Source organism: Mus caroli, chromosome 14, assembly GCF_900094665.2.
Source record: "Mus caroli chromosome 14, CAROLI_EIJ_v1.1, whole genome shotgun sequence".
In the NCBI taxonomy this organism is placed as follows: domain Eukaryota; kingdom Metazoa; phylum Chordata; class Mammalia; order Rodentia; family Muridae; genus Mus; species Mus caroli.
The window spans coordinates 67,624,550-67,644,620 of record NC_034583.1 but is presented as its reverse complement, the minus strand read 5'-3'; the positions used below and the strand labels follow the sequence as shown (position 1 = coordinate 67,644,620).

Genomic DNA, 20,071 nt, shown 5'->3' with positions numbered 1-20,071 from the left:
CCTTAAAGAGAGGAGGTATCAACCACACATTCGCCCCATTTTGCACGTAGGATTTCAGCCAGCAAATCCATCCACTGAAGCTGCCTCCAGTTCAAACTGGATGGAGTGACAAATGGCTTTGGTGCCTCTCAAAGGTTTATAGGTGGCAATGGCCACTCCTCTGTGTAGTTACCCTCTGTGAGTGTTTTTTCCTTCTCTCCCACCCCCCTACCCTCTGTTTGCTCCCTCCTCCCTTCCTCTCCCTCCTGTTGACTTTTTCTCTCTCCCTACCAACAGTTCCAGGCGCTGCTTAGCATCTGCTACTCTGGCTCCATCCTGAAAGCTTTCTTCCTCCTCTGGGCCTTGGCTGGTTGGAACCCAGCCTCCAGTGTGGACAGCCAGGCCCAGTGTCTTTCTCTGTGTTTCTCTGTGTGTGGACTGCTGCATTCCGCACCAGAAGTCAGGTGGACCGCGCCAGCACTTCACTTGTGGGTCATAATCAAGACAGGCCCAGCAGAGAGAGATTATTGTTCCTCTTTATACTTTAAGCAGAAAACCGAACGAGACATTTCAGCTTTGGCCAGCCCCCACAGAAGGACTGAAAATGGTGGCCGGACTGCTTGCACACTGTCTCAGAGAGAACAGAATGGGGGCGGGGGGGGGTAACAGCACTGTTTGGGGGGTTTTTTGTTTGCCTAGGATGGGCATGAAAACCTCAGCCCAGCTCAGCACCCCAGCCCCGCCGTGCCCCCCTACCCCAGCCCTGCCCCCCCACCCCAGCCCTGCCCCAGCAGTGGTTCAGGGCTACGGAAGACTGGTGCACAGGAGAAAAGGACAGAAGTGCTCAAAGTCAAGGCAGCGAGTGTGATCTTCAGAAAGGAAGCCCCAGTGGTCTCTGGGTGGAACATATGACTGGGATTCTCAGATCTAAAGGGACAGGGAGCCAGCACAAGAGGGAGGTGTCGGAAGTGCGAAATCAGCTGAATACTCACTGTGTTTAAAATGTCAAGAACAAGACAGGGAGGAAAGGGGAGGGGGAGGGTGCCTTTTGGTTTGTGGGAGGCAGGTTACAAAATGCTCGAAACACAAGTTCGCATTCTTGTGTCTGCCTGTTACAAGTTCAATCTGCAGGCCGCTGGGAGCCAGGGAACAGAGGAGCTTGAGCGCAGCCCACTGAGCTCTGCCTCCACCTTCTTGGGCTCTGGAGGAGTCTCCCTCCCACTGCTGCATCAAGAGCTAGTTAGAACATCAGACACACCCAATACAAGCGAGATCTCAAAGAGCCGGCTAAAAGGCTGCATGGCATTGTAAAGTGCTCAGGAAAGTGGGAGTCTCTTAGTTTAGTTTAGTGGCCTTTCTCTTAGTTTTGCTTCTAAAATGTGACTCTGGGGATGGGGGCGGGGGTTAGGGAGAAAGCAACTTAGGCTCAGTCCCACAAGAAACACCCCCACCCCCACCTCCATCCCCAGAGATCCAGGCAAACTCATCCGTAAGGTATTGATCATCAGAAAAGCGGAATACATTTTACCTGTACCATCCCTCACTGGCACATCATTAACTCAGGGTGCATCATTAACTCAGGGTGCATCCTGCGTTAAAGGGACTCAGCACACACCTGTACAGGCCAGAGAGCACTGCCTGACTGCATGCAGAAGTGTCCATGAAGCTGCTCATGAGATCCAGAGGGCTCTGCTCCAATAGATCAATTTGTCCCAGCCATCACAGTTGAGACTCCTTCCCCTCTCTCCTGTCTCGGTGTGAGTGCGTGCGCGTGTGTGCACAGGAGCAGGTGCACAATTCAGACACTTCTTTCATTTGTACTCCACAACTACAGCCTTAAACCTTGAACCCCTGGTGACTTCAGCCATACTGGGCAAGGCAACTTAGCTTTGCCACAGGAACAAGTGGAAAGAGCCTCCGGATGCCTAACCGCTCTGGTGTAAATCCTTGCCAGCTTCCTACCCTGCCCATTGGCTGCTCGAGCTTAAGCCAGAATGAAGAGGAAAAGGGACAATCGCAAGCTATGCAGCAGAATTCAGGAATTTTGAAGTGTCTGGTGTCAAGTTGAAGATGATGCTGAAATAGTTAATGAACCTTCCAGAAATGTTCTTTCCCTCTAACACTGAGTTTGTATACCCAGAAGCACTTGCACCCCTAAGGGATGTTCCTTTCAGAGCCTTCTCCTGGCCACCCATGGACTCAGGCATTAGTTTCAGATCCTAAGACAGGAATCTTTCTCGTCACTTTTCAAAGCTCTGCTTTCTCACCCTCACTGGTTCTTGTTGCTATTTGGGAGACATTGGGTCACCCTGTCTGTCACTCTATCCACAGAACATCCTCTAGTCTAAGAGACACTAGACCTTTGTTTACAATAGGTCGGGTCAGAGGAGTGGGGGGTGGGGCGCAGATCACTTTGAAGCACATAAGAAATCCATTTGCCCACAGAGCAGGCTTTCCCACTTCTGAATGTGTGCTGGTCCCTCTAGTCTCTGACAAGCAACAGTTTCTGGACTTGCTATACACAGCAGTGACTGTAGCAATACATCTTCCCTAAAATATTAGTAAAGAATGAGAAGGGTATCAGCCATGTGGTTAGTATGTGTCACTGATGTCTTCAGAGAGGCAAGTGGTTAGCCATCCGTCTCCAGCCAAACCAGGTGTGCTCTCATGACGAGGGAGGAAGGAAAGATAAAGACAGTGCCTGAGGCTTCAACAACTGCCTGATCTACTCAAGGTCGTCACAGTGGTAACAATAGCCATTGTAGTGTGCACTGCAGGCCCAGGGGAGGCCCATGGGGTTGCCGAGCCCAGTCTATACAGAAACAGAAAGAAAATCTCTCGTCACCTAGTTAGATAAAATAACGGCAAAGCGGAGGATATAAACACATTGCTGGTGTGGGGCTTGGGGGAGATGCCACACTGCTCTCAGAATAAGTCCCCATGTCAACCTAAAGGGCGGTCAGGGAGAGAAACCACTTCCCTCTCTATCTTCTGAGCCAAATGCTAGCCTCCTGCGGGAACAGGGATGTTCTTGGCTCTTATCTGTCAACACGGGGGGGGGAGAGGGATCCAAACAGGATGCCCGAGGAAAGAATCCAGAAGAACTTCAAAAACTTCAAAGACACAGCAGCAATAAAGAAAGGGAACAGAAAGGGAACAGGGCCAGGAACAAAGACTAAATGTACCAGGGTAGGTGGCACCTTCGTTCATAAAAATAGGGATGAGTGAATGTCCCATGTGGGGCTGGGTCTTTGACAGCATTCCAGGACTAAGAAGACGGTCCCTGCCCAGTGGGAGCCAGGGTGTCCCCTGAAGGCCCAGGCCCCAGCTCTCTGCCATCTTGCTTGAATCCTGAAGGATTTAACCAAGTCAGTGGGCCTTCATTTTGCAAGACGAAGGCTCTTCCTTTGAACAGCCTAGAACAGACGTGCAGAAATTGGCTGAAGAGAATATTCTCTTAGCTCCCCCTTTAATCACCTGAAACTGCCTCCAGGGCATTGTGGCATCAAGTTTGACAAACCACAGCATAATCTGGCAAAGGAAACCAATAATTGTCCACTACCAGGCCACCACTGTTCCTTGTAGGGTAAAACTCCTGATCAGTCTGAAACACCAGTTATCCTCAGCCCTTCAAACCTAATCCCCTCAAGCTCCTTGATCCACAGAACTTGCGTAAAGATACTTAGGCTCCACGCTTGCTAGAGCAAAGTCAGAGGACACACCACCCCTCCAGCCAACGGCAACACTGTGTGAATCACAAGGCAGTCATGGCCACTCTGCCTCAATTTTGCGATCCTTGAGTCATAGAAGACTCATCTCTTTGAATGTCCGTCATTCACGCAAGCGTCTTTCTCCAGGTGGCCCGGGGCGGTTTCCAAGCTGCTGGATCATCCCGTCGTGTCACTTGGAAGGAGAACAAAAGGCTGGAAAACAGGAAGGTCATTTTTTTAATGGGGAAACTGAGGCTCCAAGAAGCCCTGAAGTGAAATGTGTAGACATTTCTGAGTCAGACATGCTCAAAGAACCAAAACAAGTTCTAACTCCTAAATGGTCTATTTTTTGGTTAATTTTATAAAGCTTTTATGACGAGGTGTTTTGACGCAGCAAACTCAGAACAGGTGAAGCCAAAACACATACTCACTGCCTCTTGTGTAACCATTTTCTCACCGTTTCCTCCATCTCTTCCCTCACAAGCAGATCTGATTGGCTCTGTTACTTTATAGACTACTGTTTTCCTATGGGCTGGATACGCTCCCATCTGACAGGCACGTTACCCCTTGTGCTTACATTGTTTTAACCATTACCTGGCTTTGACAGTCTCTGATTTTGGAGTTCTACCACCCATTTCCTCCCCTGTCCCTGAACTGTATATACCCTTGACTCCTGAACATGGGGGTTGACAATTAGTGGAGATCAAGCTTCACAAATGGAGTGTAAAATGTCCACTTTATTAATTTGCTTTTTTAAAAAAAATGGCATTTATCAGCTAAATGTTTGGCCCAAATCAAAATACTTGCACATCTAAATAGCCACTGTAATTAGGCTCTATTAAAATAGCTGCCTCCAAAGAACAGAGATCGTTGGTGTCACCCGTTCTGGCGCCTGACTGGACCGTCTTTCCCAAGGCCTTCTGTTCTGCTGTATGCTGGTATGTAGCTCATCAAAGGAGACGTGAGCGTCAGGGCTGCTTTTCACCCTGCTATTCCAAGCGAGGACTACGTAGGTGTCACAAATGAAGCTCACACGGAAGCAGAATAGGACACTAGTGGCACAGCCACGTGTCTCTGCCTCCCTGTGATGCAAGCCTGATAGGCATCGGCCTTCTGCCAACCCCTTTGCTGCCCCTATCCACCCACGAGCTCTTGTTGGGTCAGAAATGAGATTCTTTGACAGTGCCTGCCTGCCAGACAGCCAGCCGATGCTGGGATGTAGAAAGCAAAAGCAAAAGCAAAAGCTGCTTTCTAAATTAAGCCTGGGCTCATTTATAAAAATAAATAGCCACAGCCTAGCAACGTGCTCTCAGCTTAGCTTTCTTCTGTTATGAAACCGCTGTGGCTGGGGCTCAGGATGACAGAGTCAGAACAGGACCCCCACACCCTGACTCCTCCCATGTGTAGTAGTCATCCGGGGGAGTGCTGACAGTGGCCCTTGGAGGGCCTTGCTCTTCATTCAGGGCCAATCTAAGGCCAGACTCCAAGGGCAGAGGGGATCTAAAGCCTCCCAAATATAATGAGTGCCCCCACCCCCGCCACTGCCACCGTTCTGAGCACCTTGAGACTCTAGGCAACAGCCAACACACCAAAGGCAAAAAAAAGTGAATGAAGTCCCTTCAACAAAGAGGCAATGCCCCTGTGCTGGATCTTCACACCATCCCACAGTGAGAGGGAGCTCCTAAGGGAGGTTACTGGGTGTTGGTTCTTCCTACACAGATGCCAATGATGTCTGTCCAGTGGGCAAGGAAGAGTGCATGGACCACACTCTCAGTAATAACTGTTATCGTCTTCGAACCTTCTCTCTGTCTTATGTCAACAGAACCTCCAGTGATGAGTTCTGCTTGAAAGAAGGACTATGAGAGAAAATACTGGATGATCTTTTGATCTTAGTCTTGCCGGGACACTCAGAAGTAGAGCCCAAAAGGCCCTTGGAGACTCATGGGGCATGTGGCAGCGTGGTATGAAGGATCTGTTCCTGCCATCAGCTCTCTCAAGCTTTGAAATGACATGTCAGAGTGATCCAAGGACTATGACCACCTATTCTGCATTGCTAGGATCAGAATGACGGAGCTTCACTTTGTCTGCTTCTGGGAGATTCTATATGGTCCCTAGTAACCAGAGAATGCCCAAGGTAGCATGTCAAAATGAGTTCAGAGTTGGGTCTCTCCATTACAATACTAAACAGAGCAGAGATTGGCCTAGAATGTTCTTCAAAAGTTGGTCTTCTTCTAACCTGGCTTAGTCAGAAACAATGGTCAGCAATAAGAAAGTTCTTGCCATAACCAAATATGTGAGAATATATTATTTAACAGGTTTGTTTTTGGAATAATAGCATGCATGTGGGAAAAACTAAACAGCAATAAAAAAAATAGTATAATAACATCCAGATTCATCTCACAGTGTGCGGTAGATTCCATAGACTCTGTGACAGTTCCCATCTCAGCCACCCAGACTACCAAAGCTTGAGGTCTGAATTCTTTGGGGGGAAAAAAAACATGATTAGGATTCAACCGTAGGAGAATCAGCAAACAAACTGAACAGGCTCCCCCTAATCTATAGTGACAGCTCCCTGATGGGGCATAGGGATGCCTCTGTAGAGCAGGCAAACCAAAGCAGCAACTCTGCAGGCTACACTCCAACCTGGTGAGCCCAGGATGCTAATCGCCCCAACCCAGGTCTCCCGTGTCTGACATGGCTGCTCTGTGACAGGACCCCACTGAGAAGTTGTGTTGGATGTGATTGCCTAAACAAGACCAGCAAGCTGACACCCGTTGATATACCCCTGAGAGATCATAGGACGCTAATTGGTCAGCCCTAGACACTCAGGTCTATGACCTTACCTTCTTGCAAACTCAGAACTGATCCACCAGACAGGAGCAATTGAAACTGTGCTTCTGCGTCTGTACTGTATGAGAATCCAACCAACACTACGATGCTCTTCCCTGTCTCTGAGCTCTTTCTACATATCAGCGTCTTGCCTTATGGTGAGTTTGCTTCTGGTGTGAGAAGTGGGACTTCTTTGACGAAAACTTTGAGGATAGTTTCTGCCTATCAGTGCTTTAGTCTTTGGTCTGAATCACAAGCCTAGATTGTGTGGTGACCTCTGACCAATTAATTCCATAGCTTTGTATGCCAAAGACTTCCAACATTGGTTTCCATAGCTATTTCTCTCCCTATCTAATCCCTAGAAAGATCTGGGATTCTAGAATTCCTGAGGAACCTTAAGGCTCATGTAGTCTCAACATTTCACTTTGAGGATGGAGACCCAGAGACAGGCAGGGTCAGGTACTTGTTGTGCAAGGGCATCTGCTTAGTTTCACCCACCCTGCCCTAACTTCTTACAGCCTAACAGTGCTTTGACAGTGATTTTCCTAGGGCAACAGTTCAAATTCCACCCTTCTGGAACTTGGAGACCCATTTTCTTCTGGACAGCATACCTCTCTGGCCTTTGGACTTCAGCACACACCACAAGCAGCCCAGATCCTCAGCCTCCAGTACACGCACCAGGAGCTCCCTAGATTCTCTACTTCCAGCAAATGTACCAGAAGCCACCCAGATCCTTTGGCTTTAGACTGAATTACATGAGCAGCTTTCCTGGTTCTCTAGCTTGAAGATGGTGTGAGTGGGATTGTTTGCTTTCATATCTACTTACCCACATGAAGTCAAAGGTCTCTCCTGTTCCATTATTCTCTATATAACCTAGCCTTATAAGGAAGAGTTTTTCGTTTTGTGCATAAAGATTAATCCTGCCTATACAAGACCTTTTGCAACAACCATCCTAGTTTGACCAGGCCCCACAGGGTTACAGGGAAACAGGACTTTAGATGCCATAACTAGACATTTCCTAGGCAGGCAGGTAAGTTGGTCACCCTGGTGGGTTTCATGCCCCTTTCCTAAGGACCTTTCCACACAAATAACAAACCATAGAGCACATGAATTGAAACCAAAATAGCATCAAATCGATAGGATCAGGAAGATAAGTGGAATGAATATTAAGCAATGTGTCTTAAATGAAAAGATCCATGAATAAGATGGGAAAACAAGGTGATCAACAAGGAAAAATAGCCTTCCTATCAAAGAATTTGTGTAAAGACATGCCACCCAGACGGCCTGAGTTTAATCTCTGGGACCCATATGGTGGAGAGATTAAAGTGACTCGAACAACTTATCTTCAGACTATCACATTTGTATCACACACACACACACACACACACACACACACACACACACACACACTAAAAGTAGTTAAAGCCACTATTGTTGAAGAAAAAGAAGAAGAAAGGTTAAGTCACAGCCACCCACATTACATAAAAATAGGCCACGTGAGTTTATCCAAAGGAAGATGCTTTTTTGGGCCAGGGCACTACTTGGTCCTCTGAGGACTGAGAGGCTGAGCGTCACATCTCACAAGAGGCCTACTGACCACATATCCTTTATAATTGTGGTACTCTGGCCTGAGTTTGCCCGTCTAGATGCTATCACACATTACCCCTAGACTTTGGACAAAAATGCAATGTCATAAAGTTTCCTTAAATGGCATTTCCCAAAGTGGAACCGAAGTGGGTTCCTATTTACATTTTCACTTCCCATGTCCAGGTTTAGCCCACGTAAACCAAGTCACACGTTAAACAATGACTTAAGGACTTCAGTCTAAAAGAAAGCCATCCTCCAGTGACCTCTGCCCACATGCAATTAGTGAATTCTTTGAAAAACAACAAAACGAAACAAAGAACTTTTTTTAATTGATACCAACTTAAAACCTAGAAATTTTTCATTATGTTAGCTAAGCTTTCTCCTTTTGCAAAAGGGTATTCTTGGGGGCCATAATTCCCTGGTGGTCACGCTCACGTGGGACAGAGAACCTAGATAGTATAGCAGATTGGGTGTGTTAGATGCCAAGATTCAAATGCACTCCCTACTAATTTTAGATAGCATTATTTCTGAATCCGTCTTGGCTTCTCATCTTTATGGATAGTTAAAGCAATCAAAGTTATTTTTGTGTGCAAAATGCTTTCAAATGGTGACTACCACATAAAGACCATTTAATAAATGTCAATAGCTATCCCTTTCCCCCTTACACAGATAGCTTCGCTATTTGTCTTCATAATTCTATGAGCATAAATGCTAGTCTATCTATATACTTTAACTAAGTGACCTTGGAATCTGCAATGCCTTGAGTCATTAGGTGATAATTCAGATACACATCTTCCTCAGTTGATTAGCCCCTAGCAGGTGTCAAGTCCTTAGCCAACAGATCAAGTCTATATTCTTCATTGCATGTCTATCTGTGTTCACATGTGGAAGTACATGTGCCTGTATGTGGAGAACAGAGGTCAACTTCAGGTATCTTTCTAAGTTGCCTCTCCATCTCAGGGTTTGAGATGGTCTGACACTGACCCTGGAACTCACCAGTTCACTGAGGTTGGCTGACCAATAGGACCAGGGATCCACCTGTCTCTGCCTCCCCAGTGCCGTAATTACAGGTGTGTGCTACTATGCCTGCTTTTTACATGGCTACATGGGGAGTGAAAGTCAGTCCTCTTGCTTGTGCAGTGAGCATTTTACATGACAGGGCCTTCTCCCCTCCTCTTTCTTGAAGCATCTCCTGTGTCCTGATTGAGAGCATCATGAAACCTTTGCAGGGCCAAGCTGAGCCTTGGTTTCCTAATTAGGAGATCTGTGACAGAAGAAACAGGGTCCTCTGGATGCATATAAGTGCCTTGTCTATACTCTGCCAGCAAGTCTTGAGTCGATTCCCTTCCCTTCCCTTCCCTTCCCTTCCCTTCCCTCCCCTCCCCTCCCCTTCCCTCCCTGCCATGCCTCCTCCTCTCCCTTTACCTTTTTTTTTTCCTTCCCTTCTCTTTCCTTCCCAATCTTCCAACAAGCATAAATAGAAAAATCTTGTGTTGTAATTAGCTAGTAAGTCAATCAACAGATCCTTTGAGAACAAAGAAGGGTACTATCCCCGCACAAATGTGTTTCTAATAAAACATATTCTGTTGCTCAGCAACCCTGATGATGCCTCTTCCACAAGTATGATCTGTCTTTAGGTGACTAAGTAAATGCCTTGTGAGTCAGAAGAAGGCATCAGAGAGTTTTCTGGGGCTTCGGGTGAAGGAACAATATTGTGTACGGAGCAAAACAGGGGAGACACGCCATGTTTTACTCATGCTTTGAGGTTTGATGCTTGTTTGGGGAGTTGGCTGTGAAGAGCTGGATTGTTCATCACTTAATGGATGGAGTCATGGTGCGAGAGACCCATCTCCCTAGTCCACCAGAGAAGACTAGTAATTAAAGTTGTGGTAAGATCGGACACCAAACTAAGGGAGGAAGAGTGGAACTCCCCAGAAGGAAGGAAGAGTTTTTGAGGCAAATTAGATGTTGCAACTGTCAGATCCTGTGGCACAGTCATTCTGCTAAGGAGACGAGGTGAACTGTGAGCCAGCCAATGGGGAAAGCTGGAGATGAGGTGAACTGTGAGCCAGCCAATGGGGAAAGCCAGAGATGAGGTGAACTGTGAGCCAGCCAATGGGGAAAGCCGGAGATGAGGCAAACTGTGAGCCATCCAACGGAAAGCTGGAGATGAATTTTCAAAGGTCCTTGTCTCCTGCTTGGCTGGGAAGGCAGGGCCCGGATGTGAAACCAACTCCACAATCCCTTTCACCCAATTTAACACACTGAGCTCTGCCTCCCATTGATGAAAGGATGGAAAACCCTTTGGTGTAATTTCCTAAATCTCAAAATATGTATTTCCCCTAGTAAATAAAAGTGGTATTTTCAACAAAACATTTTGAGGGAGGAGGGGGATTTCCAATAATATTCAATGTCTTCCTATAGTCTTTGCATCAATATATTTTTTATACTGAAAAGTTAAAATACCAATACAGGGCAAACCAGATGGCTCAGAAGGTAACACTTACCAGGAAGCTTGAAGACCTGAGTTCTATCCCTGTAGCTTACGTGGCAGAAGGAAAGAACTGATTTTTACAAGTTATCTCTGACAACTTGATTCTTACAAGTTATCCACATGGACTGTTGTGGCATACAGACACAGACACACACATTCAGAGAGAGAGAGAGAGAGAGAGAGAGAGAGAGAGAGAGAGAGAGAGAGAGACTGGAACTAGAGCTCAATGAGAGCTTGCTGACCCTGACCCTGTGAGGTCCTGAGTTGGGTCTCTAACACCACAAGGAAACAAAATTCTTCATTATTCAAAGGCTGAGACAAGAGGATTGTAAATTCAAGGCCAGCCTGGGTGAGCTACAGAAATAAGACCCTGCCTCACCAAAACCAAATTAGTAAACAATGCTCTGTTCTTCACTCCTAATCTCTAGAGTTAACTTGAAGCCCAGAGGCATGTCACACAGATCTACCAGAGTCCTTTCCCAAAGTGTGGCCCTGATGTGACCGTCTGCTTCCTCACTCCTGAGTAAGAGGTAGACTCACAACTAGGGTGAACACCTAGGAAGCTAAAAACGCAACTCTCTCCCCAATCCCTTGTTATCTTCCTTCCGGTTGAAGGGAAGATACCACAAACTTATAACACAAAGTGGGTCATATAATGTTGTGTTGAGGGCCAAGAAACCAAGGCTTTCCTTTCCTTTCCTTTCCTTTTTTTTTTTTTGTTTGTTTGTTTGTTTGTTTGTTATATCTTGGAGAGTTTTCTACAATGAGTTTTGGTCATATTTTCCTTCTCCTCAAACTCTACCAGACCCATCTCCTCCCACCCACCCAACATCGTGACTGCTTTTTTGTGCAATTTGTGATACTCGTTTATTGGTGGATGTTGTCTTCCACTGGAGCAGTCTGCCTACCAGTGGCAACACTCCTTAAGAACATCAGAGCTAAGCCGGGCGTGGTGACACACTCCTTTAATCCCAGCACTCGGGAGGCAGAGGCAGGCAGATTTCTGAGTTTGAGGCCAGCTTGGTCTACAAAGTGAGTTCCAGGACAGCCAGGGCTACAAAGTTCCAGGACAACCAGGGCTACACAGAGAAACCCTGTCTCGAAAAACAAAAAAACAAAACAAAACAAAAATCAGAGCTCCCTGTTCTAGCGGCTACCAGTTGCCAGCAGCTCCCCAGCTTGTTTATGGCCATGTCCGCAGCCTGTCCGTGCGGCCATTTGGGCCGGCTTGATCTTGTGTGGCATTTGCGCATGGTGTCATTACCACTACGAGTTCATATGTGCAGCTGTCCTGCTGTGTCCATCAGATACTGTTTCCTTGTATCCCTCTGCCTCCTCCTCTCCTTAGAGTGTTTGCACACTCTCTTCCACAGTGGTCCTGGAGCCCTGAGAGGAAGAGCCACAGTGTAGGTGTTCCATTCCACGAGTTTTTATTCTCTGAACCTTGGCTAGTTGTGGGCCTGTGTATTAATCACCATCTATCTACTGTAAATAGAAGCGTCTCTGGTGGTAACTGAGAAATGCATCACTCTATGAATATAATAAGTCAGTTTAATATTTTCACTCATCCGAATATATGCAATTTTCAACATCTATCATATCTCTATTTAATGTGTGCAATTTTATCTGAATTTCATTATTTTTCCGTCCAATCTGGATCTAATCAATGCATTCCATGATATGCCCAGGAGTGGCTCTACTCAGTTAGATTTTGTAACAATTCTCTCATTTATAGTCAATAAAATTAATGAATAAAAACATGGATATATTCACGTTCATCATACCATATAGCCACAGATTCATACAGATTAGAAACTGTCTTTGTACGTCACTCTCTAGTAACTGTCATTTCTGCACATTTGTAATGCACGAAGAACCACTTAAATGCCAAGTGCCTTGGAATTATCAAAAATGAAAGCAAATGTTTGCCTGTCAGACTTGCTAGTGCCAGACTGAGCTCAAGGATTTGCCCACATTAAGAAAATGCTGTACCATTGAGATGCACGCCAAGTCCGTTCAATGTTAAACATATTTTTATTTAAGTCATTAAAATTGACAAAAATGTATATAGAAATGTTGTAACTATTTAGCACAATATTAATTGCCTCAATAGTCTTATACTATAAGTCCAACAATAAAATACATGTGATTAGAGATGAGAAATGTTTATATATTTTTAATTTGAGATAAAACATTAATGATAGACTCTATAATTCACAGATTAGTCATTCAGTTTGCAGTTATAGTATTTAAAAACAAAACACTTTTTGACCCAGACTCGTGGCTTGCTTGGAACCATCAACTTTCTGAGAACTGCCACCAAAATTGAGGAATGACATATTTAAAAACAAACAGTAAATGTGACATAATTAATCTACTTGTTACTCATTAAAGACTCCTATCAACATCCACTCAGGGGTGGTCTGAGGTATAAGCCAGCATCTTCCTTGTGATCATTACAGCTTGAGTTGTGGCAATGCCGAGAGGTACATACCCTGGGCTTATTGGCAGCTACTGTAGAGAGTGGTCTCTTGGAAGTTGAGCCTCCTGTAGTGGCAGCAAGCATCTAAGCTCATTTAGGCCTTCGTGTTCCTCCTCCTCCTAGCAAAACATCTTTATTGTGAGCTTCTCTGAAGCCATGAGAATGGATGCCTGAGCTCCAAAGGGGAGTTCAGTATCTTCCCCAGCATCTTCCTGGTCTTCCTTGTACAGCACCCTTACTACATGCCTACCATGTGTCTAACTCTTTATACACATTTTCTAATTCTCAGTGATGATGCAGAAGGGAGAGAGATTTTCATCCCTGTGATAGGGCAAATCGACGCATAGAAAAGCTAAATGATTGTCCCATGACCACAGGCTGCTCTTAGTAATATAACCTCTGTTCAAAACCAAGTTATACCTGTCTTCAAATCCTCTGTGTTTTTCCATTGTACTATTGAGAAAACACTACACAGAGAAGACCAATGGTGATTAGTATGTATATTGGCTCACAGTTCTGGACCACCAAACACAGGAGCCAAGCAGATATCTGCTTCTGGTGTGGGCCTCATATGCCACTGATGCAGCAGAGGGGAAGTGAGCATGTGCAAGACGTGGAAAAGCCAGAAGCAATCTTGCTTGATAGCAACTTGCTCAAGTCCTGTGAAACTGCTCTGGAGAGACTGAGACCTGACTCAGCTTCTAAAAACAAACATTCACCTGTTTATGAGGTTGGACTTCCCGAGACCTAACTACCTCTGTAAGAGTCCATTACCTTTCAACATTGTTACATTCAGAATCAAAATTTAATGTGATGTTTCATAATCGATGCCATAAACAAACCACACCAGGGACCCCTTGTCTTCTCACAGAGTAGCAGGTATGGGGAAGATTACACCATGAATGCCATACAAAAAATATTCTTTAAAAAGAGGGCTATTAGCATACTACTGGGTAAGAACACCTCTCATTCTCAATTAGACACCATGTGTGGTCTGACTAGGCACACTGAAAAGCATTATAAGTGCTTGGCAAATATTTGTTGACATAATAAAACCAGTTATATAACCAAGCAAACATAGGTGGGGCACCATGAGGAAGGGGAGAAGGCGGGAGGGTGGCCAAGGCTGCCAGGCAATATCCAGACATGAGACTGATAAGGAAGAGGCTAAGCCTGCACCACTATTGACTGTCGTCATCAGGAGGGCATTGACAATGTGGAGGAAACAAGCCTGCTGATGGGGTACCATGGCAGCATGAAACAGAAGAGCCAGAACTGGCCAGGTTTGCCACAGGATCCCTGCTGTTCATAATGCAATGCTGCCTCTTGTTTGAGAATAGCTTACAGGGGGAGCATGGGATTTGAGCATCACTCAAACCCACATTCTCCAAAACTATGGAGAAGTTAAGAGCAGATATTTTCCTGACTAGGTGACTTTAAGTCAGCCTCAGTGCTATGATCCCTGGGCTGCTACAAAGTTTAAATGGACCGGTTGTAAACATTCTTACCACAGAGCCTGGTCGACAGAAAGCACTACTCATAGGTTTACTGAATCACCCTGAGCCTCCATGTATGAAGAGACAGGATCAATGAGGAACCTCTTGGTATGGTCCACATGTGCACATTTCATTGCACGTGAAATGCTTTGTCAGTTTTCGTATGCTTGCTTCTCCAGGAAGCAGTGGATATGTCGTCCTTGGGGTAAAGTTAGCTGAATAACAGACATTTTCCTGTAAATCCTTGTTTCCGTTGATAATTTTGGAAGAACAAGAGCCGTTTCTCCATGCTTCTGGACCAGCCACTTCCCTTTATGTCTTCATTGTAATTGCACTGGCAAGGATGGAGAGATTTTAAGAGAGACACTTGTGCCCACCCCCACTTCAGCCTTCAGAACACTGCAACAATGGCCCCCTCAGGAACTGAAATTTCCCAGAGACTCTGGGGAAATGCCAGGAGTCTCATGCTGGAAAAGGAAAAGGCCCTAGTGCCAGCTAGATTGCTCTCTCTCTCTCTCTCTCTCTCTCTCTCTCTCTCTCTGTGTGTGTGTGTGTGTGTGTGTGTGTCTGTGTGTCTGTGTGTCTGTGTGTCTGTGTGTCTGTGTGTGTCTGTGTGTGTCTGTGTTTGTGTCTGTGTTTGTGTTTGTGTGTGTGTGGTGGTTAGAGGGCTTGTCTCCCAGAAAAAACATTTTACACAGTGCTGACTACATACCAGATCACTTCTTAGGAGAGACAGATGCTGAGACAGTGCAGGACCACACCTTGACCAAGACTGCTTGGTTATGCCTCCCTCTAGGTCTCCATTTAATCCTGAACCTTGTGTGAGGACCTTGAGAAAATAGAGGTCATTGGCCCTATTTTTTTATTTCTCTTTCTAATGTGACTATATCAAATATCAAATCCCCTTTCTCTGATTTTCCAATCTGCTGTCTCTTGCATTAGCCTATTGATGATGGATGGTCAAGCCTTGCTTATTGGGGCTTCCAGGGCCTGGGCTCTGACTCTAACGACCTTGGTAACATTACCGTCATCCCCTAAGGTTCTGATGACCTTCTTTAGGAGCCCAAACAGCCCATTACATGCCCTATAAAAAGTTCTCTGAAAAATCATTGTGGGGCAATTACTTTACTTTTCTGGCATTACCATGACAAAGTACCACAAACATGGTGGCCGTAAGCACCCTGTGACTTTTGGCAGCATCACCTGTGACTTTTGGCAGCATCACGCCTCGCTCCAGTTTTCTCTTCCCACAGCCTCTGGTCTCTGCATACCTGTCCAAAATTCCTTCTTGCCTTTTTCTTACAAGAACACCTGTCCCCAGGTTTAGAATTCATTGCAAATTCTAGATACTTTAAATCCCTTTGATTTAATTACCCCATCAAGGACACTATTTACAAATAAGTTCATGTGCACAGGTGCCAGGGATTAAGGCATGACTGCATCATTTGGGGTCAACTATTCAATCCATTCTCAGGAGGCAATAAGATCCTCTTTGTGAATAGATATACATATACATACACATATACATATACAATTTTCTTACCTCTTTAGAACCTACTATATGTACCTTTCCTATTTTTTCCTTTCCTTAACACAGCTTCCAGTCTTGTCCATCCCACCAAGATGGAGGACACAGCTATAGGGGCAGCCGGCCATCATAACCAGACTACCTGCTCCTTCCTGGGCTCCTTTCTGCACCATGTCTGCACCTCCTTCCTTGCAAGACTCACTGGGAGCCATGCTTTAGAGATTCAACCCAGTCCTCCTCTGAATGCTTATTCCTCTTGCTCCTCCCAGTAGCCCAACAGAATAGCCAGGAGAATTGGATGTCACCCTGGGACTTGGCAGTGCCGGCTTGCCCCACCTGGCTCTTCACCAGGGTTACCGTAGGCACACATCATGTTTCATAGATGAGGCCAAACTCGGGACCCTGCTAAGCTGGAACGAGAAGAGACAGCGGATCTGGGTCAGAGCGAGAATGGTGTTTACAGTCAGACCAAGCAAATAGGCTCAGAGGGAATCTGGGTTGCAAGCTTGGCAGACTGATAGGAACATGAGGCCTGGTACTCAAGTGAAAACAGACCAGCTTTGCCTGCATAGCCCAGGTCTCCGGCTGGGTAGCTCTACGTGGCATATTTTAGCTTACAGAAGGCAACCACATTTATCGTATCTTTCTTGATGGTTGTTTGTTTTACACCAGGATGTAGGGATGCAGAGATAAGACACTGTTTGCATTCATGTAGAAGAAAGTGTAACAAGGGTCATATACATATTAAAAATCATTGTCATAAAGTGATAATTACATGGGCAGTGTTATAGGTGGGCCAAGGACTGAGAGAGGGATGGCTGGATAGGGCCCAGAAGAGGTCACAGTTAAGCAAAAAATTAAAGGACCCACTAAGTAAAGAGGGAGGGACTGGGGGACGGTCTCTTCCTCTTTTAGTCATTTCTCCATAGTCTGGCTTTAGTGGAAAATGCAGAACATATTTTCTTTCTGGTGAGCCTATTCTAAAATGAGTTATGGCCCATGGAAAGAACTAACTAGAAATAACTCCACTTGGAAATGATTGGTTGGGATAGAGGCTGAGTGTCAGTGGCCACAGTCACTACCGCTAATCTTCATCATTCAGAGTGCCCTGCTCCTTAATGTGCTAAGCCTTAGAGGTCAGCGTGTTTCAATGATCCCTCGCCAGTGAGCACATCACATTTGGATACACCTGTTCTTAAAAATGCTTTCTGGGGTTGGGGGCGGGGGCTGGGGCGAGAGCTATTGGTAAACTGCTTGCAACACAAGCATGCAGATCTGAGCTCAGTACTCTGGGTAATAAAAACCAAATCAAACCAGTATGGCAGCTCATGTTTGTAATCCCAACACTGGGGAGGCAGAGAAATGTCTAGGGCACACTGGTCATCCAGCCCAGCCTCCCTGGCAAGCCCCAAGACCAGTTGAGGGACCCTGCTTAAAAACCAAAGTAGAAAGATCCTGAAGAACAAAACCCAAGGTTGTCCTCTGGCTTCGATTACACACACACTCCTGTGCATGCACACCTACATACACAAACAAATGTTTTCTACTGACTTTGTATATCATGTTGTTGTGTCTTGGTGACCAAGATGGCAGTCGCCAACCTCTGTTGGGGTGACAAAGCTGCTGCTCATCAGCTCCTGTCCCACATCTCTCAGCTGTGGAGCTAGGAATAGATAAGGCCCCCGTAGACACATGTGTTGGAGCACTTGGCCCATATAAGGAGTGATGCTACTAGGGGGTGTGGCCTGGTTGGAGTGGGTGTGGCTTTACAGGAGGAAGTATGTCACTGTGGAGGCAGGCTCTGAGACGCTTAAGCCCAGGCTCAGTGACTCACAGTTCTTTTCCTTCGGCCTTTGGATCAAGATGTAGAACTCTCGGCACCTCCTCCAGCACCATGTCTGCCTGCGTGCCACCATGCTTCCTGCCATGATAACCCCAGTTAAATGTTGTCCTTTATAAGAGTTGCTATGGTCATGGTGTCTCGTCACAGCACTAGAAACCCTAACTAAGACAATAGTAAGTGTCTCGTTGACTTTGACTTTGACTTTGATTTTTTTTTAATTATTTGGCATGTATGTGCAAATGTATATGCAGGTACCCAAAGAGCTCTGGCACTCCCTTAAGCTGCAGTTACAAGCAGCTGTGAGCTACCTGACTTAGATGTTAGGAACCAAACTACTGTCCTTTGCAGAAGCAGCCTGAGATTTTAACAGCTGGGCCATCACCCCAACCCTAAAAATGACCTTTTTTGGAATGTGTCTCTCAACTAATACCTTTGTAACAAGTAGCAACGTATTAGAGTTTGAAAAAATGATCCATCTTTATTACTATTAAGTTTTATCCAATTATTAGGTTACATTTAAGTAAGTTAACTGGATAAATTTCACACATAAGCCTTAAGTGTATCCCAATAATAAAGCAAGCATGGATGTACTGGCCAGCATTGGATGTGGATAGCATATACGTCAGCACTGAGTATAAAAATTCAGAGGTTTTAGAATCAAAACACAGACCTCAAAACAATGAAAGCCGCCAGACATAAAGGGTTGTCTGAATCCATTTGTGTTCTGACCATGGGGATTAAGTTCGGATCAGTGCTTGCCAAGGACTGGATGCGGGAGGGAAATTAACTGCAGAGAAATGTAAGAAAGAAATGTTCTGGACCCTGATTGCAACGGTGTCGACATGGCTGGACACACTTGTACAAACGCAACCAACTGTGCAAGCGAAAAGCATGGGTTTCATTTCATATTATCCTGTGTCCACATACTTGAGGAAAAGTCAGACTTTTTTCTGACTCCCTCTCCAGGCAAATTCATGTGGCTTCCTGTTTTCTTGTTTGTTTGTTTGTTTGTTTACCTGCTTTAGGAATGCCTGTGAAGACAAACTTACGTTTCACCCATCTTATGCCTCTTCCCTCTGAGAGCAGGGTTCTCAAGTATGATTCTGAGTGACGCCGGCACCAAGAAGCTGAGTGACTTAAATGTGAATCATTAGGAGAGAAGTATAGAGCGCTTAAAAATAATATAAAGTGCCGACACACATGTACGCAGTGTTTTAGAGATAGGTTACAATTCTTTCCACGATGTAGAGATTTCCTTTCTGAAATGCTCACGACTCTACCGATAGGCGTGTGCTTCAGTAGCGAAGCGTGGGGAGCGTGGCTGTGAGCCTCATGCTCTCCTGCTGTTCTGGAGACTGATTCTGCAACCAAGATAGCAGAATATGGAGAAGGTGGCCTGTCGTCTTCTGTAGACCTCCCTTCTCCTTGAAGCCTGCACACCTTCCTGCTGTGGCTCTGCATCCTAAGGGATTCCTGTAAGGACGCCAGCCTTCCTGGATTAGAAACCACCTCACTGATCTTGTTTTAGCCCCGTTACCTCTGTAAAGCTTTGTTGCCAAATGCAATCACATTTTGCGATATTTGGGGCTAGGATTCAAAATAGGAAAGAGGGGCACAGCTCAGACACCTTAAGCACACCTGCCTCCCTGTCTTCTCCACACAGGCCCTTTCCTATGGCAGTCGCCCACCAAGAAAATGGCCTCTACCATGACAGGCATTGCTGTGTCTTCTTTACTGTGGTTACCTCGGAATCATCTCAGTAAGTTTCTTGATTGTATCCATGTAAGAAGGAGAAGGAAACCAATACACTAAGAGATCCAAAGGGTGTAACTCTATTGTACACAGGTACAGTAGAGAGCATGACGTTTGATGTTTTCTTGTTTCTTTGGTTTAAGACACATCTCTCTCTATTTTGTTTTTGTTTGTGGTATATCTGTGTGTGTGTGTGTGTGTGTGTGTGTGTGTGTGTGTGTGTGTACACCCATGTCGAGGTTAACATCAGGTTACTGTCTACCTCCATCTTACTTTTTGAGGCAGGGTCTCTCACCTAATTTAGAGCCTTTAGAGCTTACAAGTTAGGCTCTGGCCAATGAGGCCCCCACCCAAGGATCCTGCCTCCCAGT

General features: G+C 45.6%; 1 protein-coding gene across 1 annotated transcript; it reads right to left on the bottom strand.

Moving 5' to 3' along the window:
* Positions 1 to 2,704: 2,704 nt before the first annotated feature.
* Smim2 (small integral membrane protein 2) lies at positions 2,705 to 19,008 on the bottom strand. Its single transcript, XM_021181330.1, has 3 exons — positions 18,998 to 19,008; positions 4,570 to 4,771; positions 2,705 to 2,791 (listed from the first exon to the last, which is right to left on the bottom strand). The coding sequence occupies exons 1-3, from the start codon at positions 19,006 to 19,008 to the stop codon at positions 2,705 to 2,707; spliced, it is 300 nt and encodes a 99-aa protein (XP_021036989.1).
* Between the last annotated feature and the right edge of the window lie 1,063 nt (positions 19,009 to 20,071).